This window comes from Nomascus leucogenys, chromosome 4 (assembly GCF_006542625.1).
Source record: "Nomascus leucogenys isolate Asia chromosome 4, Asia_NLE_v1, whole genome shotgun sequence".
NCBI classification, from domain to species: domain Eukaryota; kingdom Metazoa; phylum Chordata; class Mammalia; order Primates; family Hylobatidae; genus Nomascus; species Nomascus leucogenys.
The window spans coordinates 87027689-87052009 of NC_044384.1; the positions used below are offsets into that span (position 1 = coordinate 87027689).

The following is a 24321-nucleotide window of genomic DNA, read 5'->3' on the forward strand; positions in this document are numbered from 1 at the left end:
GGTTTCCAGACTTCTCAGCCCCACCCTTGCAGCGGCAGGTCAGCCTGACTTTTAGAAAGAGAATTTTATTTGGAATGAAAATATAGAGCCCACCCTCCCGCCTCCTCTGGGGAGGGAGCAGAGGGCTGGGCAGTGGCCGGGGAGATGGTCCCTCAGAGGTCGAGGAGCTCGCCTGGGCATAGACATCCTCCACAGGAACAGTGAGGAAAGCTGGGCGCTGGCTTTGGCCTGGGCCTGGGATGGGTCGGGGTGGGAACTGACCCCTGCGCTGCCTCGGAGGCTCTGGGCAGCCAGCTAGCCCGGTGCGACCCGCTGGCAGAAGCTGAGTGGGAAGGGGGCGGAGGAGGACATGAAGGTGGCGCCTGGCTGTGGCCCTACGCATCCCCATTCTCCATGCGGCCCAGCTGCTCCTCCAGGCGGCAGATTCGCTCCCCCTGCTCCTTGACCAGCGCCCTCAGGGCCCGCAGCTCCTGCATCACCTCCTCCAGCTTCCCAGCCTCCTGCGGGGACGTGAAGCAGGGGTAGGGGGTGGTGGTCAGGGGCTGCTAAGCCATAGCCCTCCCAAACCCACCACTACCCCAGAGAGGGAGAGCGAATGGCCCAGGCCCACACAGCAGGCCAGGCCCACACGTGGGGCTCCCAGCACCACCCCTGCCTGCGCGTGCATACCCCAGCTCTGGCCAGGCTGCCGCTGGGGGTGGCATCAGCAGCAGTGGTGGTGGATGCAGGGGCCCCTAGGTGGGAGGAGCCCGGGGCCATGGCGGGCCGGCTGTCAGACAACACGTTGCGCCGGCTGATCTTCAGGTCCCGCTGCTTGCTGGGCACGTAGGCCTCCCTCAGTGAGATGAGGATCGGGTGGGCATCCCGCCCACTCACCCACTCCTCAGCCTCCAGGGCCGCCTCGGGCCCAGCTGTGTCGGGGTACAGATCATCCTGGAAGAGGTCCGACTGGGCAGGGGGCCGGGGAGATCAGGATCAGTTAGGAGGCCCCATCAGGGTCCCCTTGTCCCTCCCCTGGCCTCCAGCCTTGCACTCGGTTAACCCATTCTCCCACGGCCTGGCCCCGAGGGGCCTTTCGAAAGCTCAAATCTGGCCTTGCACTTCCCATCTGGACACCATCCACAGCTCCCTCAGAAGCTCTCCCACCCTTCTGAGCAAGGCCCCTGTCATTACCTTCCCCTGCAAACCACAGGGGCCACTATGTGGCTTTGTGGGATTCTGGGGCCCATGGACTGTGAGCTCCTGGAGCAGGCCCTATCAGCTCAGCTCCACTCCCGGAAATGTGCCTGGCATGTTGAAAGAGCAGTCGGCAAATGCTGGCCAGAGAATCATGGAAGTGTGTCCGAGGCTCTTGGCATCTGAAGCCAAGCCGCATGTGGCCTGGTCCCCTCTTCATGGGATTCCCCACTGCAGCCAGACTCCATGTTCCTCTCTCCATTCCCACCACTGTGCCCTTCGCCTGGCCTGCCCCCAGTGGATGGTGCCACCCCAGCTGTGCTTTGGGTCCTGCCTCCTTCAGGAAGATCTCCGTGGCTGCCACTCCCTCCCTGACTGCCTGGTGTCCTTCTCCTGTGGCTCATCCAGAGCAGGGCCCCCGCTCACCCTGTGTCTCATCCCCACTTGCCCCCTGACTGGCACATCCCAACAGCTGGCTGGTACAAGGGCAAGCTGGCATCTGTCCAGCTCACTGCCCACAAACCATACTAGGTCATGTTCCATTCACAGGCCTCGCCCTGGTCACAACTGCATGGCCTGCTTGCTGGAGAAAGGGCCAAGTGAGCAGAGGGACGGGCGGCCTCACCTTTCTTGGCACAGTCATGACGATGGGCTCACACTTGCGCTCATGCAGTTTGTAGAACCTGGGGATGCGAGGAGGAGCCATGGGTGGAACCCTCACCGCCCCCCTACCCACTGCCAGCTCTTCTGGCATCCTCCACTTCCAGTCCTCACTTCAGGACCTCTGCAGGCTGACCCCTAAGGTGGCTAGACCCCCACCCAGGCTGCCTCGTGATAGTTCCCATGGCCTGCCGGGCCTCCCTGGCACAAGGTTTCCTGCTCCCAAGCAGCCTCCAATGACCTGACTTCTCACCTTAGATGCCCCTGTCCCCGAGTGACCTCTGTAGCCCTCTTACCGGGCTATCTCGCACTTGCTGACCTCCAGGCCCCGCTTGGGCATGCTGCCCATACCCCGCTGCGGCTCCTTGCTGGTGAATGTGTTCAGGAAGTGGATGTAGGGGGGCTCCTCTGTGATCTCAAAGTACCGGATGCTGGAGTCACCCTGTGTGGGGAGGGGGCTCAGCACCCGGGCACGCCTCTTCCCTGCCCCTCACCAGCCCTGCCCAGCCCCACCTTGCCGCAGACGTAGACCACACTTGTGTCGGGGTCGTAGAAGGGCAGCAGGGCCCCGTTGCTCGAGTCCAGTTCCTGCAGGGCCATGGGTTCCTCGAGGTTTTCCTGGCACATTGGGGGCAGTCAGGCCAAGCAGAACCTCCTCACCCCCTAATCCCAAACCAGGATGGGTCTTAGCTGGCCTCACTAAGGCCAGCCAGCACTGCCCCTAAATGCAGGTGGGCCCTCTGCCGCCTCTATGCCTTTTCCCACACGACGACCCCCACCTGGCCCTCCTAGCTTCACTTTATTCCCAAGGTCCCTCTTTTCCAGCCTCCTCCAGGCCTTAAGACTATGCCCAGGCCACTGGGCAAGTGCTGAAACATACCCCACCATGGGGAGCTGGGGTGCCAGTGGCACCAGCCCTTGCTCAAGGGGCCCTGGAGGTCACTGCAGAAGCAGAGAGGGCTGGTGGAGAGGATGCTTCAGGGCAGGGCCAGGAGGCTCGCTGGAGGAGGAGGCTTTCTGGAGGAGCTGGGAGCCCTTCACAGGCAGTGGGTGGTACAGGCAAGCAAGGGAGAGAAGGGCCCTTCCATTGGCATGAACAACATGGGCAAAGACACGGAGGCAGTGGGAGGCCATGGGGGAGTGGCGGGGCAGTCGGGCGAGCTGGGGGCAAGAGAGGAAAGTCTGACAGAGTCCCAGGCCCTGAGAGACTCAAGTGCCAGGCAGAGAACCTAGGAACCACAGGCCTCCCCAGGGTGAACTCTGCCTGCCTGGCCCAGGGTGGGGCCCAAGTCTCAAGTTTGCCCCCTCAGGCTGGCCACTCACTGGGTCCCAGAGCGCCAGCTGCCGCTCGCTCATTCGGCTGAAGCCCGTGGTGAACACCTTGCCATCTGCCAGGAAGATGGCCCGCATGGGCCGGGCCCCCTCATGAGCCTTCTCCCGCTCCTGTCGGGGGGGACAGGCTGGTCAGTGCAGTGCCCTGTTCAAGGCCCTGGGCCTATCCACAGCCATCCTTGCCCTCCAGGGCCACGTACTGCCACCAGGGTGCCCCGACGGGGGTCGATGATGCGCACGCTCTTGTCCTTGCACGCTGAGCAAAACAGGCTGCCGTTGCGGTTCCAGCTGACGTTGTAGATGAGGTCAGGGTGCAGGCTGTCCAGGCGGTACAGCTCCTCCGCTGTGCCCACGTTCCAAATGAGTACCACGTTGTCGCAGCCTGGCAGGTGAGGGCTGTCAGCTCGGGCCGAGCGGGTGGCAGGAGGCCATTAGCTCACCAGGCTGAGGCCCATTCTGCCCACCACCCTGGGACAGACGGGTCTCTCTAACTCTGAGGGCCTCAGCTTTCCCATCTGTCATGTGGGCCCTGGAGAGGCTGCTGGGATGTATGGAGGGGTCCGTGGGGAGGGGGACAAAATGGGGGGTGGTGCAGACCTGCACTGAGCAGCACATTTCGGGCCGTGGGGTGCCAGGCGATGATGCCCACTCGCTTGGTGTGCCCCTCCAGTACCACCACCGGCTCTGTCAGCGGGGAGGTCAGCCCGTTCTCTGGGATCTGCCACACCTGTGGTAGGGACAAGGCCACTGAGCTCAGTCCTCTGCTGGTCCTATGGCTGGCCCCCTTGGGCCATGCCCGTGACCCTGGCCCAGCCAGTCCTGTGCCTCACCATGACCGTGCAGTCCTCCGAGCCGCTGGCTATGACTTCGTCATTGTGGGGACACCAATCGATGTCCAGGACAGGTCCCGTGTGCCCGCACACTGTCGGGTAGGCCTTGTCAATGCGGCCCGTCTGTGGGCACGAGGGGGCAGTCAGGGGGCTCCATCCCTCCCGGAGCCTTGGTTTTCCCCTCCATGGAGTGGGAATGACATGCAAGTCCCGGCTCACAGGTGGCCCAGATGTGACTGTGCCCCACTTGCCAGGTGAGCAGGAAATGTTTGCTGCCTCTAACCCTGACTCTATGGCAACAGGCCACTCTCCATTTGTGCTAACACTTGGGGCAATAAATCTGGGTTATAACGCCTGCCCACCAGTGTGAGAAATGGCAAGATGACAGTTTCAAGGTGCGCACAAAGGCCCAGCAGGGGTGGCCGAGGTGCCTCCTCTTCCCCCAACCCTGACAGGACCCACCTTGCTTAGGGGGAGCACCAGAAAGGCACCCCCTCCACTGGCCTCCACGATCACCGCCAGGAACTTGGGGTTGACGGCGCAGAAGGTGCTGTCCCAGGTAACACGGGACACGCGAATGTCCTCATAGCACTGGTCGTTCTTGACCGGCTGCCCGAACACATGCCGGAATTTGCTCTGCCGGACCACTTTGCGGAAGGACATGTCTGCGGGACAGAGAGGCCTGGGTCAGTCCAGCCCATCCCAACAACTCCAGCCCTCCCCAGGCTGCTGAAGGTGAGCCGGGAGGATGCAACCGGCGGCCTGGCCACTGTAACCCTCCTGGGTCTCAGTTTCCCCAGTTACAGAATGGGGTCACAGGTGCAGAGCCTGGCCGCCTGTCACCCCGCAGGCAGTGATCCGAGGGGTAAATGCTCTGGCCCTGACCACTGCTGAGTCCTGAGGGGCCTTGCGTCCTGCGTCCTCCCTGGCTCTGGTGTGTGTGGGGGGCAGGAGGTGGGAGGCGCCGGGGTTGGAGAGCTCTCAGCTCTACTGCAGGTCCCAGCCAGTCGGGAGCAGCCTCCTTCCTGCCCAGAGATTTGGAAGCTGGGTAATGGGGAAGAAGGAGAGAGGAGGCAGAAAAGGTCTCTCTACTGTGGGGCCCAGTGAGGGCCCAGTTCTGAGTCCCAGGGAATGTCCAGGGAGCCCCGGCATGGCCCCCAGGAAGGGACGGGGGTCGAGACGCAGCTGCCGGCCGCGAAGCAACCCAGAGCGGCCTCGGATCGGGGTCCAGGGTGAACCAGGAGCCCAACTTCCAGGGACCCCCGCCCAGGAGAGCAGAGGCTGGGCGGCCAAGGGGAGTGGGGCTGAGAAGGGGGGTACAGGGGAGGCGAAAGGCTCCTGGGAACCGCAATCCCCCCTCAGCCCTTGCAGCCCCGCCCGCCCCCCCCGCCCGCGCCCCTAGCCCCGGCCCTGCCGCGCTCACCGGGGGCACCGGGGGCGCAGGGGGCTGCGGCACCGGCTTCGGGCGGCTCCGGATCCCGGCCTCTGGGAAGCAGGAAGCGGGATTCAGGAAGTGACAGAGGGACCCGGAGCGGGGGCGGGGCAGGGGCTCGCGGGGGCGGGGCCGAGGTCACGCGCGGAGGGGCGGGGCGGGAGGCTGAGCGGCGCCGGGGGGCCGGGAGCGGGGCCGCCGGGGACAGGGCCAGAGAGAGCCCCTTCCCTAGGACCAGGTGGAGCGACGCCCTCTGCAGCTCCTCCGGAAGAAGGGGGCGGGGCAGGGCCGACGGCGGCCGCCGCAGAGGCGCAGCAGGTGCGGGTGCAGCCTTACCGCTGACCCGAGGCCCCTTCGCGGTCTTACTCCTCACAGTGGCATCCGCAGGAGTCTCCAGGATTGGGTGAGGCCCCGCCTTCCCGGCCCCCGACCGAACGCACACCTCCAAGGGGCCCCATTACCGCCCCCAACAAATAAATGTAGAATCTACACAGACAGTGGATATGTTCACGTGATTCTTTTTAAGTTATAAAAGTTCATGTTCTTTTTTTTTTTTTTTTTTTGAGGTGGAGTCTCTGTCACCCAGGCTGGAGTGCAGTGGCGCGATCTCGGCCCACTGCAACCTCCGCCCTCTCAGGTTCAAGAAATTCACCCCAGTAGCTGGGACTACAGGCTCGTACCACCATGACCGGCTAATTCTTTGTATGTTTAGTAGAGACGGGGTTTCACCGTGTTAGCCGGGATGGTCTCCATCTCCTGACCTCATGATCTGCCCGCCTTGGCCTCCCAAAGTGCTGGGATTACAGGTGTGAGCCACCATGCCGGGCCAAAATTTCATGCTCTTGGTTAACAATGTAAAGAAAACAACAGCAGGTGTTGGGGTGGTATTTTTTTTGAGACAAGGTCTGTCACCTGGGCTAGAATGCAGTGGCATGATCATGGCTCACTGCAGCCTCGACCTCCTAGGCTCAAGGGATCCTCCTGCCTCAGCCTCCCAAGTAGCTGGGACCACAGACACACACCACCACGCCTGGCTAATTTTCTTTTACTTTTTGTAGAGATGGGGTATCTTGCTCTGTCGCCCAGGCTGGTGTGTTTTTTGTTTTGTTTTGTTTTGAGACGGAGTCTCGCCCTGTCTCCCAGGCTGTAGTGCAATGGCGCGATCTCGGCTCACTGCAACTTCCGCCTCCCGCGTTCAAGCAATTCTCCTGCCTCAGCCTCCCAATTCGCTGGGATTACAGGTGCCTGCTACCATGCCCTGCTGTTTTTTTTTTGTATTTTTAGTAGAGATAGGGTTTCACCGTGTTGGCCAGGCTGGTCTTGAACTCCTGGGCTCAAGCAATCCTCCTGCCTCAGCCTCCCAAAGTGCTGGGAATACAGTTGTGAGCCACCGTGCCCATCCAGAAAATAGCAGTGTTTATGGAGCGAGTGGAAGACCCAGGAGTCCCATTTTTTGGGGTAAACACCCGTGCATTCTGCTGAGCCTTCTTATTACAATTCGAAAGGGGGCCATGGCCAGCGAGTCCCTTGCACCTTGCCTTCTTTTCTCCACCATCTCCCTCGAAGGCCTGGAGATCCATTCAGGGGCCTCTCTCTTTCTCTAGCCAGCTCCTGTGACAAGGAGCCCAGACTGGCCTCTCCAGATCCACCCCATCCCGTTCCACAGGTGGAATGTACCCCCGTTCCCTTAGGCCAGTGGCTCTGGGGCCCTGGCTACTTCCCTTATTCTTCCTTGAGCATCCACTGCCCTGGCTGACCGATGCCACCGTCCCTTTCCCAGAAAGAGACGGATGGAGGAGGAAGCCAGGGAAGAGCAGAGGCCACAGGAGCCTTGTCTCTGGCTAAAAGAGGCCCCCACTGTGTGTCTGAGGGTGACCTCGGGCTTGTCTCCCATCTCATTCCCATTGCCACGCCCCATTGAGGAAACAGGCACAGAGAGGTGCGGTGCCTGCCTGAGGTCACCCAGCCGGATGCAATCCCCATCGGCTCGGCTTGGGTCCAAAGCCCTTGCTTTTCCTAGTGCTCTATAAACCCTGGGGCTGGAAGGATCATCTAGATCCCACCCACCTTCCTTCCCACCCCAAGGCCTGGGCACATCATGTTCTCTCCATCTGGAAGCTCTTTCCTCAGATCCCAAAAAGCCTTCTTTCCCCTCTCGATTCAGGTCTCTGGTCAGACATCACCTCCTCCTAGGGCTCTCCCGGACCACTCCTCACCCAGCCATTCTTTGGTCTTACTTATCCTGACTGCATTGTTCTTTTTTTTGGAGACAGAGTCTTGCTCAGTTGCCCAGGCTGGAGTGCAGTGGCACGGTCCTAGCTCACTACCGCCTCACACTCTGGGGCTCAGTCCTCCCACCTCAGCCTCTCAAGTAGCTGGGACTACAGGCACACGCCACCATGCCTAGCTAATTTTTATTTTTGTAGAGATGGAGGTCCCCTATGTTGTCCAGGCTGGTTCCAAACTCCTGGCCTCAAAAAATCCTCCTGCCTCAGCCTCCCAAAACTCTGGGATTACAGGTGTGAGCCACCACCCGGCCTGTGTTCTTCTCCGGCGCCGCCTGATGTTGCATCAGGTGCTTATTGGTGTATTTGCTTTGTGTCAGCCTCCACCAGGATGTCAGCAAATCGAGGGGAAGGACTTTGCCTATCTTCCTACTGTATTCCCAGCACCCTGAACAAGACCCAACACTCAGTATGGGTTCAAGTAATGTATGAGGAATGAATGAATGAGCAGCAACCCTGAATGTAGAATTGAACAATATTCATAATCACAACTCTCAGGATCAATGTCTGGCGCCTATGAAGGAGAGGGAAGGAAGGGCATTTCTCACGGGAGAAGGAGTGAGTCTTCCAGACGGCAGCAGGAGACTGGTCCCCTGGGATGTGGTAGGCAGGAGGTGCGTGGCTGGGCAGTGTCTTGGGGCTGAGCCCACCTTCATGCCCATTTTCTCTAACACAAAACCCTCCTCCATGGACCACTAAGAGAACTCTTTTTTTTTGTTTGTCTTTTTTGGAGATGGAATCTCGCTCTGTTGTACAGGCTGGAGTGCAGTGACGCGATCTTGGCTCACTGCAATGGAAACCACCTTTGCAAAACTATGACTGAGTCAGTGAAAGAGATCTAACTTCACCGACTCCATCTTACTTCTAATCTCTTTTTTTTTTTTGAGACGGAGTCTCACTCTGTCGCTGAGGCTGGAGTGCAGTGGCGCGATCTCGGCTCACTGCAAGCTCCGCCTCCCGGATTCACGCCATTCTCCTGCCTCAGCCTCCGAAGTAGCTGGGACTACACCTCACCCGGCTAATTTTTTTTGTATTTTTAATAGAGACGGGGTTTCACCGTGTTAGCCAGGATGGTCTCGATTTCCTGACCTTGTGATCTGCCCACCTCGGCCTCCCAAAGTGTTGGGATTACAGGCGTGAGCCACCGCGCCTGGCCCTTGCTTCTAATCTCTAAGCTGTCCTTGTTCATTTCTGGGCATAGGCTGAACTAACTTTGGGAGAAACTTAGTTTATAAACAAAGACGGTAACAGCCCTTTCCCAAAGCAGACTTCCTTGTTGCCTGGGGACTAGATTGCGTTTGTAGGACTAACATTAGCCACAAGATTAGAAATTATGGTTTAGGGCCGGGCATGGTGGCTCACGCCTGTAATCCCAGCACTTTGGGAGGCCGAGGCGGGTGGACCACCTGAGGTCAGGAGTGGTGGGAAGCCAGTGAGCCAGCAGTGCTGATTGGTCAGGAATGAAATCAGAGCGAATCAAAGCTGTCATCTTGCACTGAGTCAGTTCCTGGGTGGGGGCCACAAGATCAGATGAGCCAGTTTATTGATCTGGTGGTGCCAGCTGATCCATCAAGGTCAGGGTCTGCAAAATATCTCAAGTGCTGATCTTAGGAGCAGTTTAGGGAGGGTCAGAATCTCATAGCCTCCAGCTGCATAACTCCTAAACCATAATTTCTTTTTTTTTTTTTTTGAGACAGAGTTTTGCTCTTGTTGCCCCAGGCTGGAATGCAATGGCGTGATCTCAGCTCACCGCAACCTCCGCCTCCCGGGTTCAAGCAATTCTCCTACCTCAGCCTCCCGAGTAGCTAGGATTGCAGGCAGGTGCTACCATGCCCAGCTAATTTTGCATTTTTTAGTAGAGACGGTGTTTCACCATGTTGGCCAGGGTGGCCTTGAACTCCTGACCTCAGTTGATCCTCCTGCCTTGGCTTCCTAAAGTGCTGGGATCACAGGCGTGAGCCACCATGCCTGGCCTGAGAACTCCTCTTTATTCCGTAAAACCCTTCAGGCATTCTACCCCATCCTGTCCCACAGGTGGAGTCTGCCCCACCTCCCTCAGGCTGGCGGCCTTGGGGTAGCAAGTACCTCACTTATTCCTTTATTGAGCATCCACTGCTCTGGCTGACCAAGGGTGATAGTCAGCACTGCTCTTTCTTCTGGATAGAAATCACCCATTATGGGTGGGATTCCCTTTGGGGTCCTTGGAAGTGGGACTGGCCCACTCTCCAAGAGGTAGGGTTTGGAGTGTGGACCAGAGCTGAAAGCAGGCGGCTGGTGCTGAGGTTTTATTTCCTGATCTGCCTGCCATGCTGAAAAGGTCCTGGGAGCCCTGCCCAGGAAAAGGGAGAAGGGCACTGCAGAGTGCCCTAAGGGGGACTGAAGTCCAGGCCCTGCGCTCAGAGTGTGGACTTCAATGGGATGGGGAGGGTGAGAGCTTCCCTTGTGGAACAGGAGGCAGTGCTGTGGTGGGGAGGCCTGGGGGGCAGGCGATCTGCCACTCAGGCGCTGGCCTGTGGCTCAGTATTGGTCCCAGGGCTGAGTGAGACCGGGGGGTGCCCACTGCTGTCATCAAATTAATGGCCAACAATCACGAATGCTTCATAGGGATTCACACTCCTGTGAGATGGGTACCATTATTATGATCCTCATTTTACAGACGAGGAAACTGAGTCCCAAAGAGGCTAAGAGCTTTGTGGAAGGTCACACAGCCTGTGAGTGGTGGAGCCAGGATTCAAACAACCAACCCTGATGGTCACCAGAGAGTGCACTCTTTTTTTTTGAGACAGAGTCTTGCTGTGTCACCCGGGCTGGAGTGCAGTGGTGCGATCTCAGCTCACTGTAAGCTCCACCTCCCAGGTTCATGCCATTCTCCTGCCTCAGCCTCCCGAGTAGCTGGGACTACAGGCGCCCGCCACCACGCCCAGCTAACTTTTTTTTTTTTTTGTATTTTTAGTAGAGACGGGGTTTCACCGTGTTAGCCAGGATGGTCTTGATCTCCTGACCTTGTGATCCGCCTGCCTCAGGGTCCCAAAGTGCTGGGATTACAGGCGTGAGCCACTGCGCCCGGCCAAGAGAGTGCACCCTTAACCTCACCCAAGTGGCTCCAGAATGGAAGGCTGTCCAGAAAGGCATCTAGCGAGTGCCCAAGAAATACTGGATGAATGAATTCAATAAATTCATGCCTGGCCAGAAATCTGTCTCCCATGGGCCTCAGTGCCCACAATTCCATCACTACGACTATGCTTCTGGTATCACCACCACCACCGCCCACAGCACTTCCCATCCTTGGGCTCAGTCAATGATCAGAACTGCCAAGCCTGCAAGGGGAATATGATCACTCCATTTTACAGAGGAGAAAACAGGCTGAGAGGAAGGAAGTTAGGAACCAGAACCAGACCTGACTGTCACTCTAGGCTGCCTGCACAGCCTGCTGCGTTTGGAAAATGCAGGTGTCTCTGGGAAGGGTTGCACATCAGACATCATTGTCATTTACACCTGCTGGGAAGGGCATCTCAGTTGCTGAAGGTCACGATACTGAGCTAATGGGATAAAGGGGCATGACTGGAACATTGAGGGGTCAGGAGAACGCCGGTGGGGTGGGTGCCAGGAGAGGACGATGGTTAGGAAAAGGGAAGTGGAGTGGGGGTCGGAAGATAGACCTTCAGCACTTCTAGTTTTTTCTGCAGCATCAGCAGCTTGAGAGGGAAGAGCTGGTTCTGCTCTAGAGAGGCTGTGTGACCTCTGGGAGCCTTTGCCCTTTCTAGACCCACTGGTGCCCTGAGCTCTGTGTGCTTGGACAACTTCCCATCTGTGCACTTGGGCTCAGCCTCCTCAGGGAGGCTGCTATTCAGGCAGGATCAGGGCCCTCCGTACCTGCAGCCCCCACATAGAATCTTGTGCAGCCCTCCACGGGAGGTGGGGAGCAGGTGGATGCTAATTGAACTTTTAAATACAGTCAGACTTTGAAGTCCTCTGCAGGCCCCCAAGGCACAGAGACGGCCTCCTGATCTTAGGCCACCGGGGTGTCTACAGCCCAGACTGGTCACAAGATCCCAGATGCCTGGGCCAGGTGGTGGCTTTCCCCACTGCCTCCTCCATCCATCCCCAGCCTCTAAAGGGACATCCTGTATGTGGATGAAGGAGAAGAAAGGCCAGTTCACCGGCCCCTCCGTGCGCCAGGCTCTTGTGATGCCTTACACACTTTCTCATTGCATCCTCTCAACAGCCAATGACATGGGAGTTCGGAAGGTGAAGTTGCTCCCCCAGAGTCGCTCAGCTGGGACATGGCAGGGCTGGATTTGAATCCAGGCTAGGCAGCTCCTGCCTCTTCTGGCATCTTGCTGAGGGAGGCCCTGCCCCAGCCTCAATGACTGTTGGGGGAAGGGGACTGGTGGACCAGGCTTGGCTATGCCAGGCCAGCTTGTGGTTCACCAGGGCCTCAGGCTCCTGCTTGGGGCTGGTGGCTCCTGGAGGCCCCCTTCTCTGCAGGGACTTTTTTTTGTTTCACGTCCTTGTGTTCAGGCCCAGAGGAGGAGAGGTAGGGAAGGACCAAAGGGAGGTCAGGTCAAGCCTGGGGAAAGTGCCCCCTGTTGTCTTCCTCCAGCAGGAGGCCCAGGGGAGAATTGTCAGCTGGGTCTGATTAGCTGCGGTTCGGGGGCTGTTGGGCAACTCTGTGTGTGTTGGGAGCAACCACAGAAAAGGCTGATGGCCGGGAGCAGGGGACACTGACATGGAACTGCCTGAGACTTTTGGCTGGATTGTTTCCCCTCCCTCAAGTCCTCCTTCCAGGCCTGATGGACTCGGCAGGGTTTTTAAGGACAACGATGTCCGCGGCTCCTCACCTGTCTGACTGGCTGGTTCCTCTGTCTGCCCTGGGCTCTTTCACTGCTCTGGTGGGCCTGGGAGTTCCTGGACCCTCACGTGGGGCCTGCGCCCGGGGCCGCCTCTGGCGGGGTGCCGCTGGGGCTTTCTCCTTCAGAGGCAGGAGGTATGGCTGGGTCCTCAGGGGCCCCTGGGGTAGGATGCGAGGATGGGGTTGGGGAGGCTTCATCACAGGGACTGGGCACAGAACTGGCAGCGGGTCCAGGGGTCTGGACCTTAGTGTCTGACTGTGGCTGGGCTGTGGGGTTCAGCTGTGGCTGGGCTGTGGGACCCGACTGTGGCTGGGTTGTAGGGATCAGCTGTGGCTGGGCTGTGGGATCCGATCGTGGCTGGAGTGTGGGGTTCACCTGACGCTGGGCCAAGGGATCCATCTGTGGCTGGGCCTCTGCCATCGGCTCTGGCAGGGTTGGACCCTCAGAATCTAGCTGGGTCTGTGGCTCAGCTGGCGTGAAGCTGCCTGGCCGCTCCTCGCAGAGAACTGCCGCGAAGGACGAGAGCACGGAGCGCAGCAGGGCCCGGAGGTCGGCACTGGCCATGAGGCAGAGGAAGGGGCTGAGGCAGCTGTTGAGCAGGATCAGGTAGTCGGAGTAGACCAGGGCCTCCCAGAGCAGGTAGCCGGAGTAGACATCCCACAGGAAGGCCAGGTAGAGCAGCTGGGCCAGCTGGTAGGGCAGCCTCAGGACCACGTAGGCCGACAGAATGGTCCTGGCCACACGGGCGAAGCCCCGGCAGGCTGCAGGCTGCTGTTGGCGGCGGCAGGTGTGACAGGCCGTGGCCTGGGTGAGCACATGGCAGATGAGCAGCAGGAGGAAAGGCAGGAAGCCCCCCAGGACCTCCAGCATCCGCAGTGACAGCTCCTCGCTGTCCCAGAAGTCCAGGCAGATGACCAGGTCGTACCACCAGACGGCAGCCTCGGGGAAGACCAGCCAGGGCACACTGAAGAGTGTGGCCAGCACCCAGACCCCAGCGCAGACCCAGAGGGGCAGGCGGGCTGGGCGGTGCCCAGGGTACCAGTGTGGGCACAGTGCCAGCAGGCAGCGGTCTAGGCTGAGGGCGGCCAGCAGGAAGAGGCCGGAGGAGTAGGACACGCCCCACAGGAAGTAGTAGAAGCGGCAGGCAGCTGTCCCCAGCGGCCAGTGTCCCCCATGCCGGATCTCTAGGATCTGGAAGGCTGCTGCTGCCAGGAACAAGAAGTCAGAGAGGGCCAGGCTGAGCAGAAGCAGCGCCAGACGCGTGCCAGCTCCATGCCGGGCCTGGCAGCCGGCCAGCCACGCCATCAATCCATTGGCTGGCAGCCCGAGGAGCAGCAGGGCCACCAGGAAGACCGTGTCCCAGCCACCCTGGGGGTAGGAGTCCTCCTCATCAAACTCTGTGCGGGGCCTGTGGCCGGTGGCACCCAGATCGGCTTCCATAGTAGTGTCCATTTGGGGTCCCCAGAGTCCTGCTGGACACGGAGTGGGTGCCTGGTGAATCAATGATGGTGTGAATGACCGAGTATGGGAGAGACGGTGCTGTGCATCTCCAGGCAAGTCACCATCCCTCCCTGCACCATTGTCATCGCCTTTTGAGTAGTTATCCTATGCCAAGGACTTGAAGTGGATGACCTCATGGAGTCCTCATACAATCTACTTTATAGGCAAGGAGGGGAAGGTTCAGAGAATCAGTGAAGGTAGGAAGGGAGGTGCCAGGCCTCACCCCAGACTTTTCTTTTCTTTGTTTTTTTTGAGAGACAGGGCCTTGCTCTATTGCCCAGGATGAGTGCAGTGGCACAGTCCCTGCAGCCTGCACCTCCTGGGTTCCAGCAACCCTCCCATCTCAGCCTCCCTAGTAGCTGGGACTACAGGTTGCACCCACTACTTTTTAAATTTTTAGTAGAGACAAGGTCTCACTATGTTGCCTAGGCCGGTCTTGAACTTGTGAGCTCAAGTGATCCTCCTACCTTGGCCTCCTAAAGTGTTGAGATTACAGGCATGAGACACTGTGTCCAGACAGACTTAATCTTCTGCCATGTGGAGTCCCAGTGTGTCCGGGTAGACTAACCTGGAGGCTTTCAAACATTGTTAAAGGTATGGAATTTTGTCTGTAAGTAAAGTATTCTAAGGCCGGGCACGGTGGCTCACACCTGTAATCCCAGCACTTTGGGAAGATCACCTGAGGTCGGGAGTTCGAGACCAGCCTGACCAACATGGAGAAACCCCATCTCTACTAAAAATACAAAATTGGCTGGCCGTGGTGGCACATGCCTCTAATCCCAGCTACTCAGGAGAATCGCTTGAACCCGGGAGGCAGAGGTTGCCGTGAGCCAAGATCGTGCCATCACACTCCAGCCTGAGCAACAAGAGCAAAACTCCACCTCAAAAAAAAAAAAAAAAAAAGTATTCTAGTGGCACTCCTATATGAACTAAAACGGGGTGCTCAAATTAAGGGAGGGAAGAGTACCCCTACCCCCCAGGGTTCCAGGGAACACAATTTGAAGACCATTTGGTCCGCTCATCACAAGGCCCCTGTATGCCTGCTCCCCTGGGGTTCGAGTGTTTAGGATTCCAAGAAGGGAGGGCTCTGGTTCCCATGGGCCCAGGGGACCCGAAGGTAGGGAGTCTGGGGCAGTGGGAACCCCCTCCCCTCCAGCAAGTGTCACTCTTGGGCTCAGGATGAGGTCTCTGAGCCTCAGGACCCTGCAGCCTGGGGTCAGGAGGGCCATCCTAGGAGCCCCTGGTGCCTCTCCAGCATCTTCCACCCCACCGTGGCCCTCTCCCACTTCCCACAGCTCAGGCTGGAGGTGACCCCTGTTTGTCTCCTGGAGCTGCTAAACAGAGAAGGGGAGGGGCTTTGCGGTGGGATGGTGGTGGGATGGTGAGGGTGAGAGGATTTGAGGGGCACCCAGACCTGGAATCCAACAGGCCTGCAGCCCCACCTCGCCCTTCCCCACTGGCAGAGGGGAGGGAGTTTCCCTTTGAGGGCGATGAGAGCCCAGGTGGTGGTGTAGTCTGGGGAGGGAACGGACGCCCTGAAGGGCTGGCCCCTGCCCACGGCCCACGGCTCTAGCCACTTGGCCTTTAGTCTGGTGCCCTCCGTACCCCTAGGGTTCCTCCTCAGGCTGACTCCCTCTGCTGTCTCCATTCCCTATTGGATCAGAGCCCCAGGCACCCCCAGACTGAGGCCCTGACCAGTGAGGCCTGGCTTACCTGGGAGGCAGAGGCCGATGGGTGGAAGGAGCAGGGCGTGCCTGCCTGCCCAGTGCTCCAGCTGTCCCCCTGGCCCTCACTGGGGCCTGCTTTGTGGCGCCTGGCGGCGCTAAGGCGGGCGGGCAGGAAACTGAAGCTGAGAGGACATCAATCATTCATGGGGCTGCTTGCCGGGAAACCCTAACCCTGGCCCAGTAGGGCCAAGTGACCAGCCAGACCCCTTCCCCCAGCCCTGATGGGCCTGGACAGTCAGACCCTCCTCCCCAGGGCCTCTCTAGCCCAGGGCAGCCTCTAAGACCCCGAGGTCCACCTCCTCCCACATCACTCCCCGTGCTCCTCAAACCGGCATTCGAGGCATCTGTGATCTGGCCTCTTCCTCCATTTCACATGCCCCCTGCTCTGGCCAGGATGTCACCCATGGGGGGGCCTCAGTAGGCCACTTGCTCATCCTTTCCCACCTCCCAGCCATTGTCCACATGCCTCCTCCCACCTGAGATGCCTTCCCTGGTCCTCTCTGCCTAACAAAGTCCGCCCATGTCACATATGGGCTGAGTCTTCTGTGCCCTAGCATTATTTCCCGTGTTTTATAGATAGGGAAACTGAGGCTGGGAGGGGAATTTGCTGGATCCCCCGGCTAATAAGTGGCAGATCTGGCATCTGAGGCTCATGGCAGCCACCACGTCCTGGTGCCCCTTGCTTCTGACCAAGGACAGTTCTCTGGACCCATCTGGCTCTGCCCTGGCCAGCCCTGGGGCAGAGGACTGGGATTAGGGCCAGGGCTGCCTGCCTCACTTACCCTAATCCCCCTCAGAGCCCGATCCTAGGCTCTCAGCTCTAAGAGTGGGGGTGCATAAGCAGCTTTATGGGTCCTGAAAGCCAAGGGTGCCCAGGGGTGCAGTGTCTCTGAGCACTGTTATCCCTCCCCCATGGCCACAGAGCAGGCAAGGGGGCAGCACGGCCCAAACCTGGCCACTGGCCCTCAGAAGCCCCCTGCGGGGGTTGTGACTCCCAAGAGTGATGCAGAGGAGACCCCGCTGACCAGGAAGAGGAGCAAGAAGGAGAGGGGACTCCGAGGGTCTCGAAAGCGCACTGGCAGCTCTGGGGAGCAGACAGGCCCCGAGGCCCCGGGGAGCAGCAATAACCCTCCCAGCACTGGAGAGGGGCCGGCGGGCGCACCCCCTGACTCCCCTGGGCCGGCCTCTTCTCGCCAGTCCCACCGACATCGTCCTGACTCCCGGCACGACACTGCTCAGAGGACATACGGGCCCCTGCTCAATCGAGTCTTCGGGAAGGTTAGGTGGGACCTGGGTTGGGCTGGGGGTCCTGGGGGTGGGGCTGGAGAGACACCCCTTGGGCTCAGCTCACCCTGCCCCTGAGAGGCCCTCTGCCTCTTCTGCCCCAGACTGAGCCTGGGCTGTGGGGCAGAGTTGCTGCGGTTTGGGGAAGGGTGGGTCTCGGGCCAGCGTGGGCGGTGGGCAGAGCCAGAATTCACACCAGGGCTCTGTGGGAGCTCTAGGCCCCAGGAGCACAAAAGGGAGCTTGCTCCTCCTGGGTCCCACGAGGCTTCAGCACCCTTTTCCTACTCTGGTGGGGCTGGGCCCTGCCCAGGCCAACATGAGCAGGGGATGGAGGAGGAAGGATGACAGAGCTGTGGCTGGCCCTGGGGACATCCTGAACTCTCCCTCTGCAGGACCGCGAGCTGGGCCCTGAGGAGCTAGACGGTGAGTGGCTCTTGCTGCTGGCAGGGGGTGGGAGCTGTGCCTGAGCCTGGCCACCTGGGCTTGACCTCCCTCCTCCACAGAGCTTCAGGCCGCCTTCGAGGAGTTTGACACTGACCGTGACGGCTACATCAGCCACCGGGAGCTGGGTGACTGCATGCGGACCCTGGGCTACATGCCCACCGAGATGGAGCTCCTGGAGGTCTCGCAGCACATCAAGATGCGCAGTCAGTGTGGGAGCCCGCCCACCTGGGCAGCCTGCGTAGTTCAGGGGGTCACGAAGGGCTGGCGGGAGGTGGCCCTTGGGAGTCCATTGGGGTGCCGGTGGGAGTGAGGGAGGGTGGCGGTTTCCAGGCACGGGCACTGGGTTCAAGCTCCTGCCTCTCTGTGTGGGAAGGCAGCCCAGCAAGGCGGCCCGGAGACCCAGGAGAGCCCCTTGGGGCTTGGGTTGAGGACCCTGGCTCGGGATGTCTGTTGCCATGGCCGCTGTACACATTTGCTCCTTCCACCCGAGCCCTTCCTGCCTCGCTGGCCCAGAAGCCCCTGACTCAGTGATAAAGTGCTGTCCGCTGATACTAGTCACCTGGCACCCTCTCTCTTTCTCTCTCTTTCTGTGACCCTGCCTCAGCCCTGTGCCCTGGTGGCAGCTGCCTGAATCTCGGTCGCCCTGATGGGAGAGGACCCCACCCACGCCTTGCGACTCAGTGTCTGATGGCAGGAACTGTGTGGTTCCCCTTCACTGGTTTGTCCTCAGACAGATCTTGTATTCACTTCATTCCAGGACTCCTGCATTTTTTCCTTACAATTTCCAAAATGGGGATGTGATTTACAATTGAGATGGACATTTGGTGTCATGCTTCTTTTCTGTCCCCAGAGCTGTTGCGTGACCATGAGTGCTTTGTGTGACTGACGGCATCTTAGAACTGAGGCATGGACCACATGGGTGTGTTTGGAAGTGGCATTTATTGCTGCCCACTGGGCTCCAGTACTTCATGGCCATGAACATGAGCCCCATGGAGTAGGCTCCTCGCCCTGCTCCTAGGATGAGGAAGGGAGGGTCAGTAAGTCAGCCAGTGCCACACACATCAGCAGCAGGGACAAGATTTGAACAGGGCACTATCTGGCTCCAAAGCCTGGTCTCTTCCTCACATACTTGGGTTCTTCACTAAGAGCAGAAGCAGCCCCAGCACCCCAGCAGCCAAGGACGGGGGTTCCGGCCTCCTATCTGCTGCAGGCGTGGACACAGGTGTTTCTTCCTAGGTGCAGAGCCTGGGGGTGGGGGTGTCTGGCCTGTGGGATGTTCCTCCTTGGGCTTCAGCCTTTATGCCCTCACCATTGTGACACTCTTCCTGGGTCCGCAGTGGGTGGCCGTGTGGACTTTGAGGAGTTTGTAGAACTGATAGGCCCAAAGCTGAGGGAGGAGACGGCGCATATGCTGGGGGTGCGAGAGCTGCGCATCGCCTTCCGAGAGGTGCGGAGTGTGGTGAGGTGGGCAGAGGAGGGCAGGGCTGGGTGGCATCCTTGCTGGCCTCTCACTCAGGTCTCAGCCTTGGGAAGGCCTAGAGCCCTGAAGGCGGTGGGACTGGGGCCCAGGGATGGGTCAGAGAGGGTTCAGCTCACTCCCAGCTAGAGGATCCCTCCAGGGGGACTTCCTGGAGTAGGAAGCAAACCACCTTGGTGTGGGAGGGTGTGGAAGGTGTGCATGGGCAGAGATGGTGGGCAGGGGAGCATCTAGGTACAGGCAGTGGTTAAGAGTGGGACTGGCTGCCCGGGTGCGGTAGCTCACGCCTGTAATCCCAGCACTTTGGGAGGCCAAGGTGGGCGGATCACCTGAGGTCAGGAGCTCGAGGTCAGCCTGGCCAACATGGCGAAACCCCATCTCTATTAAAAATACAAAAATTAGTGGAGGGTTGTGGTGGGCACCTGTAATCCCAGCTACTCAGGAGGCTGAGGCAGGAGAATCACTTGAACCCTGGAGGCGGAGGTTGCAGTGAGCCGAGATTGCACCACTGCACTCCAGCCTGGTGACAGAGCAAGACTCCGTCTCAAAAAATAAAATAAAATAAAATAAAAATAAATAAAATAAAATAAAAAATAAAAGGGTGGAGCTGGCTGCAGGCTGAGGCAGCTTTGGGTGGGAGGAGCTGAGCCTTGCGGGGACCTTAGTTTGACAGGGACAGGGATGGACGGATTACGGTGGCGGAGCTGCGGGAGGCAGTGCCGGCTCTGCTCGGGGAACCGCTGGCGGGTCCTGAGCTGGACGAGATGCTCCGAGAAGTGGACCTCAATGGGGATGGCACCGTAGACTTTGACGGTGAGTCTCCTTCCTGGAAAGCCCTCCCATCCTCCCAGGGCCTAGGCTGAGCCCAGCACCTCCTGGGATCCCTGACGTGGACTGACCCAAGCCCTGCCCTTCTCTCCCACAGAGTTTGTGATGATGCTCTCCCGCCACTGAGGCTCCAGGAGGGAATATCTGTTGCCCCTGCAGTCCCAGACACCAGCCGGACCCAGGCTGCAGCCCTCCCCCAGGAGCCTCCAGGATGGAGATGGAGACCCAGCAGCCCCCAGACTGCTTCTATCTCTGAAAACACCTGGCCTCGATGTCGGCTTGTTATGTTACCCGCCCACCCTCATCCTTACCTCCCCCTACTCAAGCTGCCTGGAGAAGACCTGCTCTCAGCTGCCCACCGTTCCTCAGTGTGAGCAAGATTTGGGTCTCTCCAGACCTCTGGGAGGTAGGGAGTTCCCTGGCACTGGCAGCATTCAGTGGGGACCCCCCAGTGGCATGATTAATGGAGAGGATGGCTGGACCCCTTTCACTACTTATGTTTATAATTTTTTTTTTTTAATGAACTTGAGCCGGGTGCGGTGGCTCACACCTGTAATCCCAGCTGTCAGTGGGGCAGGAGCGGGAGGATAGCTTGAGCCCAGCAGTTCGAGACCTGCCTGGGCAATGTATCGAGACCCCATTCTCCACGAAAAGGAAAAATGAAAGACAAAAAACAAACAAACAAAAACCCAAAAAACCCCAGTGTAAAAAAAGTGAGCTTGAAAGAAAGAAAAGGATGGCTCCATGTATTAAAGACAAAGAAATCGAAGCTGGGGTTGTAGGAGGGAGCTGACCCTGTGGGGGTTTCAGATCTGGATAGAGGCTTGGGCGCCTGGACTCCTACACCTGTGAGTGACAGAAGAACCCCATGAGTCTGGGGAGCAAGAAACAACCCCCCTGGATATATTCCAGGGTCTCCAAAGGCTAAGATATTAATCTGTCTGCACTGACCAGTGGTAGAAAGTGGCAAGGATACGGATGTTCAGGGCCCGGAGTGGAAACAGCTGCCCTCAAGAGCCTGGAGCTCCAGGGCCTGCCCTTCAAGCAGGCGTGTAGTCTCTCTCCAGGGTGTGAAAAGCTGAAAAAAACTGGAAAAAACCCTGCCGCTCCCAAAGGGGAACTTGTGATAAAAACTACAGATTATTGGGCCAGGAGTGGTGGCTCATGCCTGTAATCCCAGCACTTTGGGAGACCGAGGCGGGTGAATTACCTGAGGTCAGGAGTTTGAGGCCAGCCTGACCAACATGGTGAAACCCCATCTCTACTAAAAATACAAAAATTAACCGGGCGAGGTAGCGCGCACCTGTAATCTCAGCTACTTGGAGGCTGAGGCAGGAGAATCGCTTGAGCCTGGGAGGTGGAGCTGCAGTGAGCTGAGATCACACCATTGCACCCCAGCTTGAGCAACAGATGGAGACTCCGTCTCAAAAACAAAACAAAAAAGCCTACCAATTATAAAAGTAAAGAAACCACCACGAAGGAGACGAGGCAGAGACAAAAGCAAGAGGACTGGCATCTCATGTACATAATACAGCCGCCTAAGAGACCGCAAGATACATGCAAATAAAAGACGGCTAAAAGGGGAAAAGAGATCAACATGCAGTAACAGGATAGTATGAAGAGAGAACCGGAAGATTTAAAAAGTAACCCAACAGGCCAGGCACATGGCTCATGCCTGGAATCCCAGCACTTTGGGAGGCCAAGGTGGGTGGGTTGCTTGAGCTCAGGAGTTCGAGACCAGCCTGGGCAACATGGTGAAACCCCGTCTCTACTAAAAATACAAAAATTAGCCGGGCGTGGTGGTGCTTGCATCTGTGGTCCCAGCTATTCTGCAGGCTGAAGTGGGAGGATCACTTGAGCCCAGGAGGCAGAGGTTGCAGTGAGTCGAGATTGCACCACCGCACTCCAGCATGGGTAACAGAGTGAGAATCCGTCAAAAACAAACAAACAAAAAAAAACATGGCTTCTGTTAAAAAAAAAAGTATATTTTTTATATATACACACGCACAGCCATTGGAATAAAAAATAATGGATAAGCTAAATGGCAGATTAAACACAATTTAAAGAAGATTAACGAACTGGAAGCTATATCTAAGAAATCACTTATAATGTAACACTGAGAGACAAAAAGATGGAAAATATTAAAGGGTAGTTAAAAGTCACTGGAAGGCTGGGCATGGTGGCTCACGCCTGTAATCCCAGCACTTTAGGAGGCTGAGACAGGTGGATCATGAGGTCAGGAGATCGAGACCATCCTGGCTAACATGGTGAAACCCCATCTCTACTAAAAATACAAAAAAAAAATTAGCTGGGCATGGTGGCGGGCACCTGTAGTCCCAGCTACTCGGGAGGCTGAGGCAAGAGAATGGCGTGAACCCGGGAGGCAGAGCTTGCAGTGAGCCGAGATGGCGCCACTGCACTCCAGCCTGGGCTACAGAGCGAGACTCCATCTCTGAAAAAAAAAAAAAAAAAAAAAAAAAAAAAAAAGTCACTTGGAGACTGGGTGTGGTGGCTCATGCCTGTAATCCCAGCATTTTGGGAGGCGAAGGCAGGAGGATCACTTGAGGCCAGGAGTTTGAGACCAGCCTAATAGCAAGAACCTGCCTCTTTAAAAAATAATAAAAAAATAAGCTGAGTGTAGTGGCTCATGCTTGTAGTTCCAGCTATTCAGGAGGCTGAGGTGAGAGGATCATTTGAGCCCAGGAGTTGGAAGCTGCAGTGATCTGCCACTGCACTCCAGCCTTGGTGACAGAGCAAGAGACCCTGTTTCAAAGAAAAAGACAGATAAGTCCTTGGGAGTCTCAGACGGAGGAAATACATAGAGAATGAGCAAGAAGCAATAACCAAAGAGATAATGGCTGAAAATTTTCTATAAAGACTTCCACAGACTTCAAGTCCCCAGACTGAAGGAACAAACTGAAGTCAGAGTAGGGTAAATAAAAATAAATGTATATCTGGATATATCCCACTGAAACTGCAGAATATAAACAGCAAATCTTATAAATAACTGGAGAGAAAAGTCAGATTCATGGTGTTCTATCAAAGTGTTCATGTAGACTAAGGGTGGGGAAACTTTACTCTGTAAAGGGCTGGACAGTAATTATCTTCAGCTTTGAGGCTTCAGTCTCTGTTGCAGCTGCTCACGCAACTCTGCTGTTGAAGTTTGTAGTGCAAAGTCAAGTCAAGTCAACAAATGTGTGGCTGTGTCGGAAATTTAATCAATAACAGTAAAACTTCATTTATTGACATGGAAATTTGAAATTTATATAATTTTATGTCATAAAATCTTATTATTATTTGACTTTTCTCCAACCATTACAAAATATAAAAACCATTCTGTGGACTATACCTCGCTGATTCCTAATGCAGACTTCTAATGATGGGAGTCGCCACTTCTGAAATTACTTTCTGTTAAGATTGTAGAATGAAGTCGGGCGAGGTGGCTCAGGGGTTAGAGACCAGCCTGGCCAGAAACCCTGTCTCTACTAAAAATACAAAGATTAGCTGGGCATGGTGGCACGTGCCTGTAGTCGCAGCTACTGGGAAGGCTGAGGCATGAGAATCGCTTAAACCAGGAGGCAGAGGATGCAGTGAGCCGAGATCGCGCCACTGCACTCCAGCCTGGGAGACAGCGAGACTCGTCTCAAAAAAAAAAAAGGAATAAAAAGTTGTTAGTTGCGATTCTGTGTTGTGTTAATTGCCTGTTTGTTCATATTCAATGGTTTTTGTCATTTTTCCTTTTTCCTATGTTTTTTCTGATTATATTTATTGAAATGTAATTTTATGTCTAATTAATCTGATAAACTGTGGACTTGTATTCTGTATTTTTTTTTTTTTTTTTTTTTGAGACAGAGTCTCGCTCTGTCGCTCAGGCTGCTGTGCAGTGGCGTGATCTCGGCTCACTGCAACCTCCGCCTCCCGGGTTCAAGCGATTCTCCTGCCTCAGCCTCCTGAGTAGCTGGGATTACAGGCGCATGCCACCATGCCCGGCTAATTTTTTTGTATTTTTAATAGAGATGGGGTTTTGCCCTGTTGGTCAGGCTGGTCTTGAATTCCTGACCTCGTGATTCACCTGCCTCGGCCTCCCAAAGTGCTGGGATTGCAGGCATGAGCCACTGCGCCCAGCCTCTGTATGTTTTTTATTTCATTTTTCTAGTGTTTAAAATTTTCATGTTACTGTATTTTTTTTTTTTTGAAATAGGTCTCAGTCTGTCTTCCAGGCTGGAGTGCAGTGGTGCAATCACAGCTCCACTGCAGCCTCCCAGGCTCAGTGATCCTCCCACCCCAGCCCAAGTAGGTGGGACTACAGGCGCCCCAACATGCCTGGCTAATTTTTGCATTTTTTGTATAGATGGGGTTTTGCCATGTTTCCCAGGTTGGTCTCGAACTCCTAGGCTCAAGTGATCCTCCCATCTTGGCCTCTCAAAGTGCTGGGATTACAGGCATGAGGCACAGCACCTGGCTAGTTCTTCTTATGAAAGTACTGGACCATG

General features: G+C 57.1%; 3 protein-coding genes across 4 annotated transcripts; 1 reads left to right on the plus strand and 2 right to left on the minus strand.

Annotated features, from left to right (window-relative positions):
• Positions 1–48: 48 nt before the first annotated feature.
• Positions 49–5921, minus strand: CORO1B (coronin 1B). The gene is made up of 11 exons (XM_012495903.2): positions 5422–5921; positions 4461–4663; positions 3999–4121; positions 3766–3895; positions 3369–3550; positions 3160–3279; positions 2350–2454; positions 2133–2278; positions 1802–1859; positions 670–948; positions 49–500 (listed from the first exon to the last, which is right to left on the minus strand). Exons 2-11 carry the CDS (start codon positions 4659–4661, stop codon positions 375–377), a joined length of 1470 nt encoding a protein of 489 aa, XP_012351357.2. The 5' UTR covers positions 4662–4663; positions 5422–5921; the 3' UTR covers positions 49–374.
• A 6705-nt stretch (positions 5922–12626) lies between these two features.
• Positions 12627–14025, minus strand: GPR152 (G protein-coupled receptor 152). Its single transcript, XM_004087848.3, has one exon. The coding sequence runs from the start codon at positions 14018–14020 to the stop codon at positions 12632–12634; it is 1389 nt and encodes a 462-aa protein (XP_004087896.2). The 5' UTR covers positions 14021–14025; the 3' UTR covers positions 12627–12631.
• Positions 14026–16454: 2429 nt separating this feature from the next.
• CABP4 (calcium binding protein 4) lies at positions 16455–23288 on the plus strand. 2 transcript variants are annotated; one of them, XM_003273936.4, is made up of 6 exons: positions 16455–17073; positions 17472–17502; positions 17583–17726; positions 18861–18970; positions 19666–19813; positions 19926–23288. In XM_003273936.4, exons 1-6 carry the CDS (start codon positions 16708–16710, stop codon positions 19952–19954), a joined length of 828 nt encoding a protein of 275 aa, XP_003273984.1. In that variant the 5' UTR covers positions 16455–16707; the 3' UTR covers positions 19955–23288. The 2 variants fall into 2 exon arrangements, with proteins under 2 accessions (XP_003273984.1, XP_030667195.1); XM_030811335.1 differs by having other exon boundaries at positions 18861–18987; positions 19926–20382.
• The last annotated feature ends 1033 nt before the right edge of the window (positions 23289–24321 follow it).

Coding starts and splice junctions, on each gene's coding strand:
- CORO1B (XM_012495903.2), bottom strand. CDS start 4,661: ATGTCCTTCCGCAAAGTGGTCCGGCAGAGCAAATTCCGGCATGTGTTC. Junction 3,551..3,765: donor AAATGTGCTGCTCAGTGCAG/GTCTGCACCACC, acceptor CTCACCTGCCAG/GCTGCGACAACGTGGTACTC. Junction 2,279..2,349: donor TGGTCTACGTCTGCGGCAAG/GTGGGGCTGGGC, acceptor CTCCCCACACAG/GGTGACTCCAGCATCCGGTA.
- GPR152 (XM_004087848.3), bottom strand. CDS start 14,020: ATGGACACTACTATGGAAGCCGATCTGGGTGCCACCGGCCACAGGCCC.
- CABP4 (XM_003273936.4), top strand. CDS start 16,708: ATGGCCACAGAGCAGGCAAGGGGGCAGCACGGCCCAAACCTGGCCACT. Junction 17,503..17,582: donor GGGCCCTGAGGAGCTAGACG/GTGAGTGGCTCT, acceptor CCTCCTCCACAG/AGCTTCAGGCCGCCTTCGAG. Junction 19,814..19,925: donor TGGCACCGTAGACTTTGACG/GTGAGTCTCCTT, acceptor TCTCTCCCACAG/AGTTTGTGATGATGCTCTCC.